The sequence below is a fragment of the Mastacembelus armatus genome, unplaced genomic scaffold (assembly GCF_900324485.2).
Source record: "Mastacembelus armatus unplaced genomic scaffold, fMasArm1.2, whole genome shotgun sequence".
Classification (NCBI taxonomy): domain Eukaryota; kingdom Metazoa; phylum Chordata; class Actinopteri; order Synbranchiformes; family Mastacembelidae; genus Mastacembelus; species Mastacembelus armatus.
In genome coordinates, this window is record NW_022872938.1 from 2296357 (window position 1) to 2315422 (window position 19066).

The 19066-nt window shown below is 39.8% G+C and overlaps 1 protein-coding gene and 1 long non-coding RNA gene across 3 annotated transcripts; one reads left to right on the forward strand and one right to left on the reverse strand.

Moving 5' to 3' along the window:
- The first annotated feature begins 3162 nt into the window (after positions 1 to 3162).
- Positions 3163 to 13500, forward strand: apoob (apolipoprotein O, b). Of its 2 annotated transcripts, XR_003295634.1 has the most exons (10): positions 3163 to 3223; positions 3567 to 3650; positions 4238 to 4360; positions 5111 to 5143; positions 5631 to 5685; positions 8992 to 9087; positions 9890 to 9981; positions 10734 to 11649; positions 12514 to 12603; positions 12730 to 12777. XR_003295634.1 is itself a non-coding variant. In XM_026305787.2 (9 exons), exons 1-9 carry the CDS (start codon positions 3206 to 3208, stop codon positions 12772 to 12774), a joined length of 636 nt encoding a protein of 211 aa, XP_026161572.1. In that variant the 5' UTR covers positions 3163 to 3205; the 3' UTR covers positions 12775 to 13500. The 2 variants fall into 2 exon arrangements, 1 of the variants encoding a protein (XP_026161572.1); XM_026305787.2 differs by lacking the exon at positions 10734 to 11649 and having other exon boundaries at positions 12730 to 13500.
- Positions 4230 to 8564, reverse strand: LOC113129724 (uncharacterized). Its single transcript, XR_003295635.2, has 3 exons — positions 7963 to 8564; positions 4984 to 5041; positions 4230 to 4393 (listed from the first exon to the last, which is right to left on the reverse strand). It is a non-coding gene; the product is annotated as an uncharacterized LOC113129724 (long non-coding RNA).
- Positions 13501 to 19066: the final 5566 nt, after the last annotated feature.

Sequence of the window (19066 nt, forward strand, 5' to 3'; positions counted from 1 at the left end):
CTTGCCGTGCGGGTACTGGCTCGCTCCCCGCACTTTCTCGAAGTGCATCGAGACGGCACTGGAGCCCCTTCGGGAATGAGAGTCCTGTTCTACCTAGACGACCTGCTTCTGCTGGCCCAGTCCCCAGAGGAGTCATGGCAGCAGACGGCGGAACTAGTGGATCATTTGAGCTCTTTAGGTTTCACCATAAACTGGAAAAAGAGCGCGCCCCAGCCCACTTCGTTCATAGTGTATCTAAGGGTGGAACCGAACTCATTACATATGAGGACTCAACTCTCCGAGGAGAGGTCGGTGACCCTCTTGTGTTGGTCTATTGCATACGAGGCTGTTTCAGCGCTGGTTTATCCGACTGAGGGTCGATCCAGTATGTCACCAGCAGCGCATACTATCCCTTCCTCCATCAGTGGTCCCGGATCTGCTTTACTGGATAAACGTGCTCTGACGCAAGGGGTTTCCCTGGGCATTCCATCGAATCATGTGTCAGTGTTCCCGGATGCTTCCCTGTTCGGTTGGGGTGGGACGTGCCTCTCCTGTCAGCAGGGGTTGTAGCCAAAAGTGTGACCTGTCAGTGGCACGAGCCATTAGAGGAGCCGTCTCTAGGGGCGCTATTCTGTGGCCTGTGTGTGGCCTGTGTGGCACCAGCCATTACAGGAGCTGACTCTAGGGGCACTGTTCTGTGGCAGCAGTGTGGCCTGTCTGGTCCATGCCTGCCAGGTGTCTGATCTCGCTCAAAGATTTGAGGTCCGTGCCATGGTACGTGTGGTCCTGGTGGTTTGTGGCATCTATATAAATGCATGTCATTTTATTAAAATCACAACACGATGTCGCACTAAGCAGGATTTCGCGAACAGTCCAAAAATAAAATACAGCATGACTTTCCGAACATACAGACCTGTATGTTACAGGTTCCTGTTCAGGGAGGTTGCTGTGGTCTGCTCTCAGATCTGGTATGTATAGATAGATAGATAGATAGATAGATATCTATAGATATCCCTCCCTCCGTCCAGTCCAGTCCAGTCCAGTCCAGTCCAGTCCAGACCAGTCCAGACCAGACCAGACCAGACCAGACCAGACCAGACCAGACCAGACCAGACCAGACCAACCTCCCTGAACAGGAACCCGTAACCATCAGAACGGCAGATATCCGAGAAAGGGTCTCAAACATGAAGAACTGGACAGCACCTGGGCCTGACATGATCCACACCTACTGGCTAAAGAAACTAACTGCCCTCCACGAGCTCAAATGAACCAGCTACTAATGGATGAGACTCACCCAGAGTGGCTACCTGAAGGCAGGACAGTCCTGATCCCCAAAAAGGGAGCAGTCCCATCCAACTACCTGATAACCTGCTTTTGCACAACATGGAAGCTCCTGTCAGGCAGCACATGGCTCAATACATGAGCGGGGCCCAGAAAGGAATGGGTAAGGACACCAAACATCAATGACTGGTAGATAAAGCAGTCACTTGTGTCTGTAAGACCAGACAGATAAACCTGTGCACCACCTGGATTTGACTACAAGAAAGTCTACGACTCAATGCCCCACACATGGATCCTGGAATGCCTGGAGCTGTACAACATCAATAGGACTCTAAGAACCTTCATAAGGAACTCAATGGAACTGTGGAAAACAATCCTACTGGCCAACCTCAAGCCAATTGCACAAGTCTCCATCAAGTGCGGCATCTACCAAGGAGATGCTCTGTCCCCACTGCTGTTCTGCATAGGCCTGAACCCCCTCAGCCAGATCATCACTAAGACTGGCTTCGGATACCGACTACAAAATGGAGCAACCATCATCCACCTCCTGTACATGGATGACATCAAGCTGTATGCCAGGAATGAGCAAGACATCGACTCACTGATACACACCACCAGGATATACAGCAACGACATTGGAATGTCATTCGGACTGGACAAGTGTGGTCGAATGAGAACGAAGAGAGGGAAGGTTGTCAGGACTGAAGGAGTTGAACTCCCATAAGGCAGCATAGCGGATGTTGAGGGAAGCTACAAGTACCTTGGAATCCAATGGGCAAATGAGAACCAAGAAGAAGCCTCAAGGAAAGCAGCCACAGAGTATGAGTATGAGTATAGCTGCTGTTCATTTTATGGTAAACTATAAATATTTGCTGTGTTGTTGAATAATGAAATGTTTGAATGCTTCTATTTAGGCTGTGATAAATCATAATATACATTATTATTATGCTGTTTTTGTTTCTCTGTTTCGTCAGAATAAGAAAATATAGTGTACAATAGCCTAAAAGTTATTGAAAATAATTATTGCAGCCTTTCTTAACATAATAATTTGCATTTAGCAAAAAACAAAGCAATATTATGACAAGGGTTTTACCGTTTTACACATAAAAATGAACAAATAAATAGCTAGATACTTTATTCATCCCCCATGGGGGAAATTCAGATTGTCCTGCTGCTCTTATATTAACTAACATAGAGATTTCACTATAAAATATAAATATTATATATATATATATATATATATATATCTCAATGGTAAAACATCAATGAGATTCTATAATCATTAAACTTAGATACAAGATAAACTTTATTCATTCAATTCAGGTAGACTTGTATTGAAAGAAGCAATGAGTCCTAAGTAGTAAAAGTAGTCAGTAAGAATCCAGTTCATGTTGGTTAGCCATCTAACATTGGCTAAGGTGTTGTAGAGCCTGATGGCAGTGGGAATGGAGGATCTCCTGTATCACTCAGTCCTGGAGCTCAGTGATGTGAGTCAACCACTGCAGCTGCTTCTCTGCTCCATCAGGATGTTGTGAAGGTCAGTTTATTCCAGGATGGTCTCTACCTTTTTTTTTTTTTTTGTCTGCATCTTGCATGGGTTTTCTCCAGGTACTCTGGTTTCCTCCCACAGTCCAAAAACATGTATGTCAGGTTGATTGGTGACTCTAAATTGCCCATAGGAGTGAGTGTGAGTGTGTGAGGTTGTTTGTCTCTATGTGGCCCTGTGATGGACTGGGGACCTGTCCAGGGTGTACCCCTGCCTTTCACCCAAAGAGAGCTGGGATAGGCTCCAGCAGATCCCCGTGACTCCAAACAGGAGAAAGCTCCGGGTATAGATAATGATGGGATGAATAAATGAATGAATGAGTACTAGCGTATATCGCGCATGCGCCTCTTGCCGCTGCTCTGGCTTGCCGTAGCAAAACCAGAAGTCGTCTCGGGGAATATGTCATTTTTAAAACTGGTAACTATTCTTAATGATGTTAAGTTTTTATCGTCTTAAACTGTGTTTACTCCACGAACAATGGCTGCCATCTGTTGAAATATAGCTTCATATCTACACCCTGAAATATGGCAACGAACGGTTAATCAAATGCAGCTAAATTAGCTTTAGCATGTTTCCAGCTGCTAACAGGCTGCCGTTCTTGAAGAGTACTTTGCAATAAATTGCTTATTATGTCCATGTCGGGTTTACCGTTTCTGAATAAGTGCTTGAAGTGTTTTTTTCTTGGCGGCGTGGACTCATGTAGCACTTCCAAGCTCTGCGAGCCAGTGTCAATGTGTCTATTGTGCTGCTGTGCCTCCAGGTGGCGCTGTGGGCTGCAGCCCCGGTGCAGGCAGCTGGTGACGGGAAGAAGAAGAGCTCACAGCCGACTCTGAGCATTGATGAGGTGACAAACGTAAACATTTGACCAAGACACACGCTGAGTGTCTCAAATAACCTTACAGCTCTAGGAGAGTTTAGTTGATACATTTTGTGTTTCATTAGTTATTTTAAGTGTTGTCTACTGTTACTAATAAAACACATTAATTAAATGACCTAAGTCTGTGTTCAGACTGGACCATATTTATAAAAAAATATATAAAACTTTCCAAAGAAGCTGCCAAGTAGCTACATGTATAGAAGATGAATAGCCAATCAGAGATTGTACATGCTTACATTTTATTCAGTGGTGCCTTAATCTGCAAGGACATCTAGAATTGTAGTGTTTTAAAAATATCATTGTGTTTGTCTGCAAATCTTTAGATCTCCATTAAAGTGAAATGAGCAACAATCTAATACATTTATCAAGTACAAATATTTATGGAGTGAGGAAATTTGCCAAATGAAACTGCCAGAAATGTAAACAAAACTCTGCTCTTGGTAGACATTGTCAGAAAGAATGAATTTTATTAAGATTAAGCAGTAAAAATTAGATTTCATACTTTTATCCTCCACTTCACTATTTTACTTTAATCAGCTTGTCATTTGTTTTAGTTGCCATCTTTATATACCAACCCTGAAGCAGAGCTTCGGCATGAGGTGTCAGAGCCAAATCCATTGGAGCAGTATGTCGCAGCCCTGAGGAAATCTGCAGAGCCATACACAGCTCAGTGTCAGGTATTCTCATGTCTGAAGCCACATTTCACAACCCTGAAGGTCAAAGACAACTACAGCATTACATTTTTAAAAAATTTCTATGTCCATTTTCAGCTTCAGAATTCCTACCACCTGCATGCTGGAAATAGAGTAGCAATGTTTGCTCTATGTCTGTGTTTCACTGTAAAATGTCAAATCTCAATTTATCTAACCATTCTGTCTTTACAAACTGATCTAAACTTCTTATGTAAACATAATACTTTTCAACCTGTGATCCATAAATAGGTATTTGTCCAAGTTGCAAGCTGGTCAAGAAAACCTCAGAAATCTATAAAGGAAATGCTAAAAATAAGATGTATTTTTGTGACCCTTTGTTGATTAGTTTGGACATAGCCTAGCAGATAGAAAATACCTTAATACTCAATTCTAAGACTTACAGAAGTATGAAGTAACGTAGAAGTGCAAATGCCTGATGTAATTTTTTTAAATCGTCATTTTCATCACTATTCTAGCACTAAAATTAAATTGAAGATACAAAGAAAAAAAGGAATCATTCTGATGACCTGTAGGTGCTTATAGGTTCTAGAAATAAAAATGATATTTGGCTGAGGTCATATTACAAACAAACTTTAATGTCAACTTACACTAGTCACTTTTTGTAGATTTCGTGGCCATGTTGTGTTTCTGGAACTGGTCAGAAGCCTAAATATAATAGAGAACATAAAATGCCATATAAATCAACTGACTTAAACTTGTTTTGTGTTTTTATAGCAAATTGGCCAGGTTGCAATGGAGAAGGTTGAGGTTAGTAACCTGTAGAAGCTGCAGTTTCACTTATTTATTTATTGTTACTTTATGTCAAGATGTTTAGTTGACATGTGAGGCTGTTTGATAACATTTTGAGTTCTTGTTCAGTATCTTCACTTTGGCACTTACCACTAAAACGTGTCCAACCTATGTATGACAAACATCCCAGCTTTGTCCATTGTTTGCAAATGAAATGTATAAATGCTATTTTTAAGATAAGATAAGAAACCTTTATTTGTCCCACAATCGGGAAATTGCATTGTTGCAACAGCAAAGTACAAGTACAAAGCAGAGTGCCAAAAGTAGAAAAGATGTGAGATAAATAAGAATTTAAAAATATTTAAAAGTAGTTTTATTGCACAGTTACTGCACGAAAGTATTTAAAGGCATTGCATGTGGCTGCACATCTCAGACAAAGGCTTTTGTCAAATGAAATTAACCTATTCTTCTGCTTGTGTGGCTGCTGATATTCTTTGGACCGCAGCGAGTTTACAGGACTGTTGAGCCCACAATCAACACCACCATAACGACAGTCACAGGTGAGAAAACACACTTTGTAAAGTTCATAGTTAACCTGACTAGCAGTGTAATCCAATGTGTGCCATAATTGTGCCATAATTGTTGAAAAGTAGTTTCAATAGCTGCTTAACAAATAGACTTCAGAAACAGTGTGTAAGTCATGTAGTGGTGGTTGTTTCATTTTGTCACTAATCTGCAGTCGTAGCAGCAGATCCTATAAGTATTTGATCCGCACTATTTGGCACAGGCTGCCTTTGGCTATCAAAGTTTCAAATTGACAGTTAGCAGACACGTCTCACTGGGAGATAGAGTACAGCCAGCTACATTTTGATCATGTTTCCTCTCAATACTGTCAACTTTTGTCATAAACTACACTGCAACATGGGAATCATAGATATTGACACTGGTCAGTATACAACAATAAAATTAGTGTGTAATCCTTCTGCACTGCTGTATTGCTCTGGATTCTTTTCATGCTGTGTTCATGCTGGTGCAGTAACACCTGGAGGACATGTCATACCATAAGAATAAACTTTATTTGTCCCACAGTGGGGAAATTCACATTGTCACAGCAGTAATGCAAGTATTACAATAAACAATAAAAATAAATAAAGATAGAAAAATTGAAATCTAAAAAATATATTGCATACAGGTATATTGTATATTTACAGATAGGTGTGTGGGGTTAGCTTGTGGGTGAGCTGGGAGAAGTGTTGGTTGTCCAGTCTGACAGCAGCAGGAAGGAAGGACCTGCGATAGTGCTCCGTCACACCCTTAGGATGACTCAGTCTGTCAAAGCTACCCAGTCACATGCGCAGGCTTCTGCTGCCACAATTCAACAAGGTCTTTTTTGTTCGAATCTCAAACATTTTATTTTCATTTGACCTCCTCCTGTTACATTTATGTTTGGTGCCAGCATTATGTTGATCACTGTGTCATTTGCAGTCCTATTGGTATGTTAGCAAATTGCTGTTGTGTTGATTCTTCTTCAAGGTGTTTTTTTTTTTTTTTTTTTTTTTTTGATTGTCACTAAACTCAATAAAGCAGGCAAAGTGGTGAATGTGTTCATTTTACACTGGGATTCTGATGCTGAGGCTTTATGCTTGATGTGATGCCTGATGTGACACACACATGCTGTAAAACTCTTACCTTGAATGGTTAGTGTAAATTGGTTAACTGTGACATGATTATTGTAAATTCTGACAATGGACATCTTTAAACCTCTCTTACACTGCAACGTAGAACTGCTATTTTAGAACCATGACCAATGATATCACCAAGTTTGGTCATCTTTTGTCACACAGTGAATACCCACCTTTAGTTTTTGTGTACTGTAGCTCAGCAGAATCTTTACACTAAAACCACCCATTTGATTTGTCTACATCTGACTACCAAATATCTAATTACCTTCAGATAACATTTTGTGGATTTTATAAGGAGTATGCAATGGATCTTTGTTTATGGACTATTTATTCTGTTATTACTGCAAGTTCCTGTTGATAAGTCACTCAAAGTTAACCAGTGCTTTTGGATTCCTAAGTCCTTCCCCCACTATCTTCTCACTTGCACATTTACTGGCCTGAACTAAAAATACAGGCAAGGGCACTTTAGTTAACAACAGCCTTGTACTCACTGTAGCTGTGGTTATGGGTGATAGAAAATGTTTAAGCTGCAAAATATATATTTCCTGATAGGGAAATGTTAGTTTCAGTCTCGCCTTGATGGCATGATCAGCTCGTGCTTATGTGACAAAGCACATGTTCAGTTTCAACAAGTTCTGGCACTATTTTGTTCATGACAACATTTTACCACAATCATGATCTGATATTTTGCTTATCACTGCTTTGTCATCATTTTTTTAAGACACATCCTTTTAGTCCAGCCAGTATGTTCAGTCTGTCTGGTACTTTCCATCAGTACTTTTCACTTCCCCTTTTTTCAGACATGTCATTTTCTCAACATTTTTATTTTTCATAAATCACTTGTGATTTTTTAAAACATAATAATAATATAGTATATTATAATATAATATACTATAATTAATAATATATAATAATATAATATAATAATAATAATAAGTATATATGTGAAATACATCAGTTACTTTATTCCTGACTATAACTTTTCATTGATTATCATGTTTAATATTAAATTTAAATGTTGCTTAGTTGTTAAAAAAATATTTTTTGGTTGTACTCCTTCTTCAGGCCCCTCAGGCTTCTGTTATTGGATACATGCAGGTGGAGTAATTGAATAATTCTGGTTCTTGTGTAAAATGGGCATGATGTGTTTCTTACCTGTCTTTTCCTATGGGCTGTTTTCTGAGTTGACTCTTCACACGAGAAGGACTTCTCTCGGCCATGTTCCTTTATGTGGTCCTGACAGACTGTCTGAATTGATCATCAGTGTCAGTCTTATGGTCTCTGATAGCAGCAAGCAAGTTTCAGTGTTCATACTGGTTGGTTTAACTTGAAAAATTCTGAACCTGTCCTTTAATCCTTCCTTGTGTGATATTGCTTTTTTTTTAGCTGGTCTAAGGCTCTTGCTTGTTAAATCATTAGAACATTTTGGCATATCACCAGCAGATCCTTTAAGGTAAAAAGAAAATGTGATTCAGCAGTCTGTGATACAAATAAAAAATATGTATAGATTTTCCTGTTGAATGTATTATTAAGGGTTTACACCACCCCTGCTATTTAAAATTCCTTCTGATCAGGCCAGATCAGTCTGTGCCCACTGGGGTGGTCACATGATGCACTTTTGCTCTGGTTGGCCTGTTACTCTGATTATTAGAGGAATGTTTGGTCCCATGTAAACGCAGCTAGTGACCCCTGGGCACCCACAACCCTGTTGCTGGTTCACCATTTGTCCTTGCTGGCAGATACTGACCACTACAGACCAAAAACTCCCCACAACACCTGCACTTTGGGAGATGCTCATCAAAGTTTGGTCCTCGTCAAAGTCTTTCAGATGCTTATGCCAGTTTTTTCTGCCTGACTGTTGACTTTCTACCTAATATACCTTTTTGAGAAGTGCAGTAAATGAGATAATCAATGTTATTAACTTTACTTGCCAGTGCTTTGAATGTTGTGGCTGAGTGGTTTATGTGTGAAAATACTTTGCACATTGTATTATGGGGTAATTGCTTAATGAAAATTTTGTAGGGTCCTACAATAATTTTTCATCACATATAGTGAAATGTCTGAATTAGACATAGAAATTAAAATGTTTTTGTATCATTTCTTTATTTGCATAAATAGATGACTCCCTACAGTTTTGTCGACTCTTCCTTCCTCTATCCTTATTTCCCACCTTTATTTTGTCAGATGTGTACCAGTTCCTCAGTGAGCCTCCTCCTGACCTCTACCCTACTGTGGCAGTGGTGGGTTTCTCTGGTTTCCTGGGACTTTATTTGGCCAAAGGTAAACTGTGCACTTCTGCACCTTTGCACTCACACAAACACGTACAGAATAATCAGGCCAAAGATGGAAGACCAGCTGATGAAGTTTCTTTTTCCTTTAACCCAAGAGATTTTTCAGCTGTGCGAGATAAAAAAAAAAAAAATATGTGAACCTAGAAGCCCAGAAGCTTAATGTTTTTTCCTTCAGTCAGTTTATCCCCATCTACCTGGTCCACTACGAGCTAAACATAACTTCCTACAATTCCCCAAAGTCTTTTATCAACTTTGAGTGTCACTGTCGTCTGGCCTTTTTGTGTAATATTTTTCCTGCTACATGGTATCTCCTAAACGCTGAGGTTTTCACTCTGATGAAGTGGATAGGTATGCGATTAGGCGAAAGGGACATGGGACAGTATTAGCATCTCTGATATCTATTGCAAATAAACAAATCTGCCTAAACACCACAGATTAAAGACAGCATCTCCAGAATTTGCATTCAAATTATCACATTTTTTAGTTTTACTTAATTTAAAAGAAATTCATTTGTAGTTTGTGCATCCATGGATCCACTGCCAACAGGAGGTGCTAATAGCTAATTCAGCATATGTTTAATGTAAAATAATAATGTTTGATTATTCTGGACTGACAAATAAAACTATCCTCCAAACACCCAGTAAACACTTGTTACCCCATCAAGTGACTGTTGCCTATTTTCAAGTTTAATTATTAAGGAAAAACAAAACAAAAAATTGGTAAAGTAAAAGTAATGAGGAGTAAAACAAAAGGTTTTAACAACAGCTTCTTACTCCCCCTCTCTTTTTCAGGCTCCAGGGTGAATAGACTCATATTTCCAGTTGGACTCATGGCTCTGACCACCTCCATGTTTTACCCTCAGCAGACTGTGTCCCTGTTAAAGGTAACCCATAATGAACAAACGTTCATTATTAAAGTTCATTAAACGTTCAAACATATTTTTTGCTGAACCATCAAAAGCGTTTTCGTTTTCGTTCATACTTAATTTAGACCCTTTGCTATAGCAGCTACAAAAGGCCTCAAGAACCCAGAAGAACAAAATTGTCACTCTAAAGCTTTGATTATGCTTCACCCATTGGTCACTGCACATTCAAATTCTGACATGAACAAAGAGTCAGAATTGTTTACACTCATAATTGAGGTGCACTTCACTTGCTGTGCTGTCTAAACAACAGGTGTCTCTGCTGAGAAAGACAATGCTGGAATAGAAAAATCAATGTACCAAACCGTTGCTGCTCTCTCCATAAATTCTGTTCCACCCAATTGTGTCATGAAGGGGGGTTGTACAGACGTTTGTGCAGACAAACCTGCAAACAGCTCCTCAATTTTCCAACCCTTTTCTTCTTTTCTGGGGATTGTCAAGCTTTACACTGCAAACACACAACAAGTTACAGAAATGCCCACAACACGGTAGCATTTGTAACAGTAATCATACATTTACTGTAACAGAACTTCAGAGTTTGCTAGGCACTACTCATTGCCTGTAAACACCATCACTACAGTGAAGCAGGGTCAGTCTCCTCTTGACCTCTGGTGGCAGCATCAGAAGCAGGGACAAGGAGACTGGTCAGAATTGAGGGAAGCATGAATGCAGCCCAATACAGAACATGACTGGGATTATGCTTCACCTTTCAGCACAACAATGACCTGAAGCAAACAGCCAAGTGGTGTCCATCAGTGCATGTGGCACCAGGACACCTTAGTTCAGAGATCGATGATCAACTTCGTGGTCGTGTCATCTGACCTTCGGGTGAAGAGAGGGGCTGAGCTGCCAACTGATCACCACCTTGTGGTGAGTTGGATCCGCTGGTAGAGGAGGAAGCTGGACAGACTCGGCAGACCTAAACGAATTGTGAGGGTCTGTTGGGAACGTGTGGCTGAACGGTCTGTCAGAGAGGTCTTCAACTCCCACCTCCAACCAACTAAATCCCAAGGGAGGTTGAGAGCAAATCTTGCACATAATATATTTTTGATCTGCTTCTTCGAATCCAAACTGTTCCCAAACAATGGAATTGCTTCTACCTCTTTTGTTGACCAAAGACTTCTGTGGCTGCTCTCTTTCCTCCATCTCGCTGATTTTTAAATGCCACCAGATACCACATATGCGTAGTTCGGGTTTCCGGAGGGGCGAAAGTGCGCATGCATGTCATTAAGAACACAGACCAAAATAACTTGAAAAATGGAATAATCTTTTTTTTTCTATCACATAGTTTTTGTGATCATTGAAACCCGAAATCAAAATCAAAATTTGATTAATTGCACAGACCTACTGAGGAGGGTGTTCCAACCTAGGGGGATCACACTCCTTAGCCTCCCTGGGAAGTCTATGCCAGGGTACTGGAGAGGAGGATTCGGCTGAGAGTAGAGCCTTGGATCCAGGAGGAACAATGAGGTTATCGTCCTGGTCATGGAACGCTGGACCAGCTCTATACCCTCTCTAGGGTACACGAGGGTTCATGGGAGTTTGCCCAACCAGTCTACATGTGCTTTGAAGACTTGGACAAAGTATTCGACTCTGTCCGTCGTGGCATTGTGTGGGGGGGTGCTTTGGGTAAGTATGGGGTCTGTGGCCTGCTAAGGGCTGTCCGGTCTCTGTATGAACGGAGCAGGAGGTTGGTTCGCATAGCCAGCAGTAAATCAGACCTGTTCCCAGTGCATGTTGGACTCCGGCAGGGCTGCCCTTTGTCATTGATTCTGTTCATTATTTTTATGGACAGAATTTCTAGGCACAGCCAGGGGCCGGAGGGAATCCAGTTCAGGAACCACAAGATTCCATCTCTGTTTTTTGCAGATGATGATGTCCTGTTGGCTTCATCGAGCCAGGACCTTCATCATGCGCTGGGGTGGTTTGTAGCCGAGTGTGAAGTGGGTCCAATCACTTAAGATGCCTGGATTTTTTCTAATGCCTGAATAGTTAAAAAGTCAGACATTAGCACAAAATTCACATAATTTATAATTTATCGCATATGTTATTTTTAGGTACAGATTAATCTTGTTTTTTATTCCTAGGACAGTTTTTATAACAGGAAACCACTGTGGAAAGTTACACCCTCACCTCATGGTCTCCACCAGCTTTGATGAACATTGAGCAGATAAAAACTTTCCAGACAGGTCTCAAACAGCAGTCAGTCTTATATTTGTTCATATATAGCTATTTTTTGTTCTGCAAGTGGTGGAAAATGTCCTTAAATGGAAGGCCATTGATTTTCTTTTTTTTTATTATTATTATTATTAGCATTATTATTATTTTTTACAAATCTCATACAGAAACAAAAACCTACAATGAATTACATGTACTTACTGTCAGCTTGTCTGTTTGTTATAAGAATGTCTAGCTTGAATGCACACACCTGAGACTAACATTTAATGTTAGCACAGAGAAACTGAATTGGTTTTATGTTTTTCGTTCCACCAGTCTAGTCGAGACTCTGCATACACCTGGGCTCAGCAGGGCCGCATCAGCCTGGAAACCTTTTGGAAGGATCCATCGTTTGGCAAAAGGAAGGTGAGTGTTGAACTGTTACCTGCTTTGGTTCACTTGCTTGCTCAGCAGCACAAATATTTAAAGTTTTCTTGTTACTGTCATCATAATTATTGGCATTTCTGGTGCTTTGTCTGTCTGTTTTTGCAGTCTGAGAAGAAAGAGCAAACAGAGAGCAGCGACACAACCAGTTGAGACAGCAAGAAAACACACAGCTGTTCATCCTGACACCCTCACCTTACAGTACTACGCACACACACCTGTACCACTGCTGTAGACGAGCATGTATTAACATCCGACCAAATTGCCAGACTCACAAATCAAGGCCAGATCATTCCTGAACACCACTGCGTATTGTAATGGTGCAAATTACTGATTTTTCTAGACACCGTAAATTTTCTGTTTTGTTCTTGTTAGCTTCCAGCAGCTAGCACGTCTTCAGACTGGTGCAGACAGACCTGAAATTAAATTTCAGAAATACTGTAAAACATCAATCATGGAGTTTGAGCTGAAACTATTATTACATTTATTGATTGACAGAAAATTAAAAAGCAACTATTGTTTTCAAGCATAAATGCTCAACATTTAATGGTTTAATGTGCTCCTTTTCCTTGTGTTTGCTTTTCCTTGAATATGTTTAAATATTTTAAAAAAACAGTTTTGCTACCTTGGACACATGGAGACTGTGATGGACATTTACATTAATTTCTGATCTTTAATGACCAAACAATTATTGACAAGTAAATAATTTCCGGATGGATAATGAAAATAAGTGTTAGCTGCAATCAAGAGAGCATAACCAAGAATTTTTGCTATCTCAGCTTGTTTTTTGTTTATATTTTTCACCATTTTCGGTTATATTAAATTAGGATTGTGGAAACTAGAGTGCTCAGTTTTATCAATGAATTATGACTAACAGTATATTTCTGGAATATATTTCAGTATTTTACAGTTCGAGCTCTTTTGCAAACGTTATAATGACATAACACTGTTTTTAAAGTATTTTAAATGAACACACTGACACTTTTTTTCTTGCTGAGCATTAGAGGACAAATTAATATCATGCTCACATCTTTACACTAAATATGAAGCTCGCAGCTGGTTAGTTTTGCTTAGGACAAAGACTGAAAATGGATAAAACAGCCAGATTATCTCTGTCCAGAAGCACCAAAATATATCTGATAGAAAAAATATCCAATATAATAAAAAGAACAACACAGATTAAGGTGAAGAAACACACTGGTGAATACACACGACATACATTGAACTCATCCAGAGAGGTAAGAGTATTGCAGATAGAGTAAGTTAAGTTTAAGTTTAAGTTAAGTTTGACTTTATCATTACTGCTACTGCGTTTGTTGTAATGTCACGTGTGTTGGCTCGCATTATGCTGTTTTCATTGTGCCACACTGACTGTCGGCCAATGCAGACCTCTGGCTCATGGTTATCTGATAAACTAAAAACATGTTTGCATGCATGACACCTGTCTTATGATGTGGTGTTGATAACATTACTGATTATATTATATTATTATATCACAGGATTGCAAAAAGCTAAGAGGTTGTGCACTTCATCTCTAGTTTGCCCTAGATGTATACAATATCCCTGATTCAATTCCTATGTTTATCTGCAAGAGTCTAAGGGAAAAGTCATACAGTCTGAGGCAGCTCAGAGGAACACTGTATTAACCCACAATAAACCCTTATTATGCTGGATACACTTTAAAAGGAGAAAATGCTCTTGTAATAGACATAAATTTGGAAATATCAGAGGCTTGAGACCTGAATTTGGCAGAAACTTCCTCATTGAAGTGAGTACAGCTCAGACCTCTTGCAAGTAGGAAATTATGTTTATTGTGATGCACAGGCATTTGTTTGTAAGGACTGTTCACAGGGAGTCGATATTACCTGGGGTCTCCACAGGCATTGCTGACTGAAATATCAAACCCACTCATATCACTTTATCTCTCAGCAGCAATTAGCTCCTCTCTCCTTCCCCACCCTCTGGTAGCGCTGTGATGGGGTGGAAGGGAAGCTTTGTCTTGTTTTAACAGAGTTAAATGATGATAATGATAATGTGCTCAGTGCACATATTAAAGAAGTGAAAAAAGTCCATTTCAAAACCAAAGCATTACAGACAAGTTGTGGTTTTAAAGGTTATGAGCTGGATTATTTGTCAGTTGAGACCACTAACTTAGTAGTGTCAGAGTACGTGCACATTAGTATTTTCATAACTATTTCTATAATGTGTAAATCTGAAAATGCTGGCTCTGTGTACAGGGTAAACAGAGCATTTCCGAAACAATGATCTATACAGGTTGTCTTGCAGTAAAATTAAGATGACTTTTAGTCAGGCTGACAGTCTTCCCATTTTTAGTTTTTATGCTAAGATAAGATAACCAGCTGAGTTTTCCGTATAATGAAGTTCAGATATCTATGACAAGCCAATATCCTTGAAGAACGAGGCTGCGGCCGCACTGGAGTGCGAGTGCCCTATAGTGCCCGATAGTGTCCGTTCATGTAAGCAAGGCTGTACGTGGTTAGTACTTGGATGGGAGACCAACTTGAAATACCAGGGGCTGCTATCCTCAGACACTGAGGTTTCGTCAGGAAGGGCATGGCGTAAAACTGGAGTAAAATCAACAATGTGGATCTATTGATCTGCTGGTGACCCCAAATGGGAGGAAGCTGAAAGAAAAAAAAAATCCCTCAAAAACAAGGCTGGTGATTTTCTTTTTTTTTTTTGTTTACACTTTTGTCATTGTCCCACGAAAGCCCCAAAACATCACTGAATGTGTTCTGCTAACAAGTTTTGTTTGTGTATTAAAAACCTGATATGGCTCATTCATAGGTGCAGTAGAAGCTCCACACATCCTGACTATTAAAAACACTTAAACAAAACAATTGCACTGCGTGATGTATTTCTTCATTTCAACATGGGCACTTTGTGTATCTACACACAGCTCCACACACTGAGGGTGGCAACGTTCAGTTTCTGTAAGGCAGAAGTCACTGAGCATGCTCACACACAGTTGTGTTTATGTTGCTTCATTAACTTGTTTCACTGCACATCACAAAGTTTTGACTAAGGACTAATGTCTGGAAAAGTCTGATCAATACAAGTATGACGATATACTGAGCAGATTATTAGGTAAAACTAGTTCAGTCTAGGGCAGCATGGTGGCTCCGTCAGAATCCTGGTTTCTGGACTTCCTGCCCCAGGTTTTTATTTTGGTTTCTATTTCCTGCATCACCTGGTATTACCCCAGTTAGCTTTATGTTCATCAGTTTTATTAGTTTCACCTGTGCCTGCCCTGTGCCATGTAATCACCAGGATCTGCAGCACCTGTGGCTTGCTGCATAAAAGCAGGTATGCAGTGTAATGGAAAAATGAGTTGTAATGATTGATTATTCTCACTGATTATGATTGTTATTGTTTCTTACTGTATTCTTGGTTTTTTAGGTTTCACAGGTTTTCATTTACAGGTCGATTCACAGAGTTCACTAAGACTTGTGTTTTTCATAATCATATCTGATGTTTATGTTCTGTCTGACCTAGTACAGTCTGACACTAAGGGACACAGTGTTCTCAAGGATGTTGGAGAAGAGTATCTGGGAGAAAGTTTTCCTTAAGACACTAGGTGTGAGGAAGGGACAAGTACAACAGGGCACGCCCAGGATGTAGCGGCCTCAGCCTAGTAGGGGCTGAGCAACTGGGGAACAACATGGGTAGACTCTGATCCATTGTGTTCTATTATGTTTGCTCCTTTCTTGCAAGAAATATATTCATAAAAGACAATCTGTCTGCACTCTCTTTATTGCTCATCCAACGGTTGTTTTGCCACAACAGCAACCACACACTCTGCCATCGTGGATGTTATCCCATGTTGTTCACAGTCCAGCCCTGCCTGAATTGGCTTTCTGCCTTACCATGATTTCAAGCCTGAAGACCTAAAGCCTGATTCTTGAGTCCTTGCCGATTCCTGATGGCTTTACCTGTTTGTTGAATGCTTTGCCTGTTCATGAAGGCTGAACCCGTTCCATGATGTCCCGTGAAGGCCGAACCTGTTTCCTGAAGGCAGACCCTAATTTAAAAACCTGACTCACGAGGACCTAACCTGATTCTTGAGGTCCTAACCTGTCTCATGAAGACCTTAACTCATTCTGAAGATCATGAGATCTCTAATGAGCTAATCTGACCTTTGAAGGTAATCTGATGTCTGGATGCCTAAAGTGATTCCTCATTACCTGAAGTTGATTCTTGAATCCTGATCATGGGCTCTAAAGGCCACTTCCATTGTTTGCTTGACTCAAGTTGTTAACCTGACTGATCTCCTCGTACTCATCTCTGCCTATTATTGTCACCAGTTCATAGAATTCAAGGAAACTTGAATGAAAATACTATTGTCTATGGGATGCAAGCCTAGTGATAAGACCTGAGTTTGTTTTTGTAATTTTTCATAGGCTTCTTGTATGACCCGAAGCCTTCTATAGTCACCTGTTGATGGATTTCCCTTAGTTTGCTAAATCCCTGGTTTCAGGTTGTGCTGCCTTGACTATTTGAGTTAAGATGTTCACAGAGGTGTTTGTTTGAAATAAGTCTCATGATCATTTTCTGTGTTTGTACCAAGTTCCCTGGTACCTCTATCACAGCCACTCATTGTGTATCTCTAAATAAAACCTGGTAAACCTCAGTCCTTATATGTCAAGCATTTTTTCTGAGCTCAAACCGTAAAAACCCTTAAAAAATCCTAACAGGCTGAGTGGTTAGCACTGTTGCCTCACAGCAAGAAGGTTCCTGGTTTGACACCCAGCAGGGGCCTTTCTGTGTGGAGTCTGCATGTTCTCCCTGTGCTTGTGTGGGTTTTCTCCAGGTACTCTGGTTTCCTCCCACAGTCCAAAAACATGTATGTCAGGTTGATTGGTGACTCTAAATTGCCCATAGGAGTGAGTGTGAGTGTGTGAGGTTGTTTGTCTCTATGTGGCCCTGTGATGGACTGGGGACCTGTCCAGGGTGGACCCCTGTCTTTCACCCAAAGAGAGCTGGCTCCAGCTGATCCCTGTGACCCAGGTTAGAAATAAGGGGGTGGAGATGATGGATGGATGGATAGTTCAGTCTAATGGAACAGTCGTGCAATACGTTAACCATCATGAATGTGGTAATGTTTTTGTTAAAAATGTTTTCAAACCTTGTTAATAGAAACGTGAGGGACTAAATAATAGACACCTATCAAGATCACTTAGCACATCCAATATTGTTTGAATACAAATTTAACATTATCATCTTCATGGTGGAGATGTCAGTTGTGGTGAATTTATGGAGTTTGAGTATTTAGAAGAGCAAATAAAACAGAAACATGCCATGCATTCACTATTCTTTGCATGGAATTTCTTTTGACAATAATTAAAATATAGACCATTGTCAGTCTAACCTTTTAAGTAGTATAGGAACTGTGTAAACCAACACACTAAAAAGTTCAAAAACCCAAGTCAGAATGCTTTTTTTTCCCCTCTGGAGTGTCACATGATCATCTTTAGTGTTGCTTTCAGCAGTTTGTTTGTTTCATGGAAAATCATTTTCTGTGAATGACATGTTATCCAGTCAGTATTTATTTATTTTACCAGATGTATTCAGATCACATTCTGATAATAAACAATAAAGGAAATATTGTGTGGATTTCATTGATTGATATTGTTAAACTGAACAGAATGATGCAGCCTTTGTCTTTGGCCGGTGTTGCATTGTATACTCTGAGATTTTATTGTAATGCCATGTAATTAAATCTGATAAATGACTGCTCTGATGCCTTTTTTCATGAATTGACATTCATGAGTGAATGTTTATTTTCTTTTTAATAGTAATTAGTAATCCTTGAAAATACAAAAGGAAAGGATTTATTTTGTGATTGTGTCCATTTATAATACTGGAAGATTATAACTGTTGTTTTTCCTCTGGCTTTGCTAGGACCTTTTTGACAGCAAAGGTTTTTTTATGAGTGAGGTGGTGAATTTTGCTCCAGAAAAGTTTCCAACTGTGTTACACTCCTACAGGAAAAGTTGAAAAGCTGTCAAAAGTATTTGTACCTGGCAACCTGTCTCAAATTATCCACCAGGCAAAAGCTTAGACTTGATATAAAGGTACGTCAAACGTCAAGTTTCATTTTGCTAATTTTTGGTTTTTATTTTCAAAAGATCATGGCCATGGTAAATCGCAGACTTCATGAGAATATCACCTTTTTGTAATTATAATATATTGCTACTGTTAACATAACACAGCAGATTCAATCCAATGTAGTATTTGCAGAAACAGAAATAAAAGGTTGCTGTTACTTAGACAGTCTCAGTCCAGTGGTTTAGATAAAAAAAAAACATGCTAAATCAATTTCCTGTCTCAGCTGTTTTTTTTTGGACAACAGGAAAACAGTTTATTCATAGTGCAACCTCATGACTTTGCAGCTGATTTACTGATTTACATTTACTGTTGTGGA

Bases quoted from the DNA above. Each gene is read 5' to 3' on its own strand.
- apoob (XM_026305787.2), top strand. The intron at 3,651-4,237 runs GTGACAAACGTA...CATTTGTTTTAG, and splicing joins CGACTCTGAGCATTGATGAG to TTGCCATCTTTATATACCAA. The intron at 9,982-12,513 runs GTAACCCATAAT...TCGTTCCACCAG, and splicing joins AGACTGTGTCCCTGTTAAAG to TCTAGTCGAGACTCTGCATA.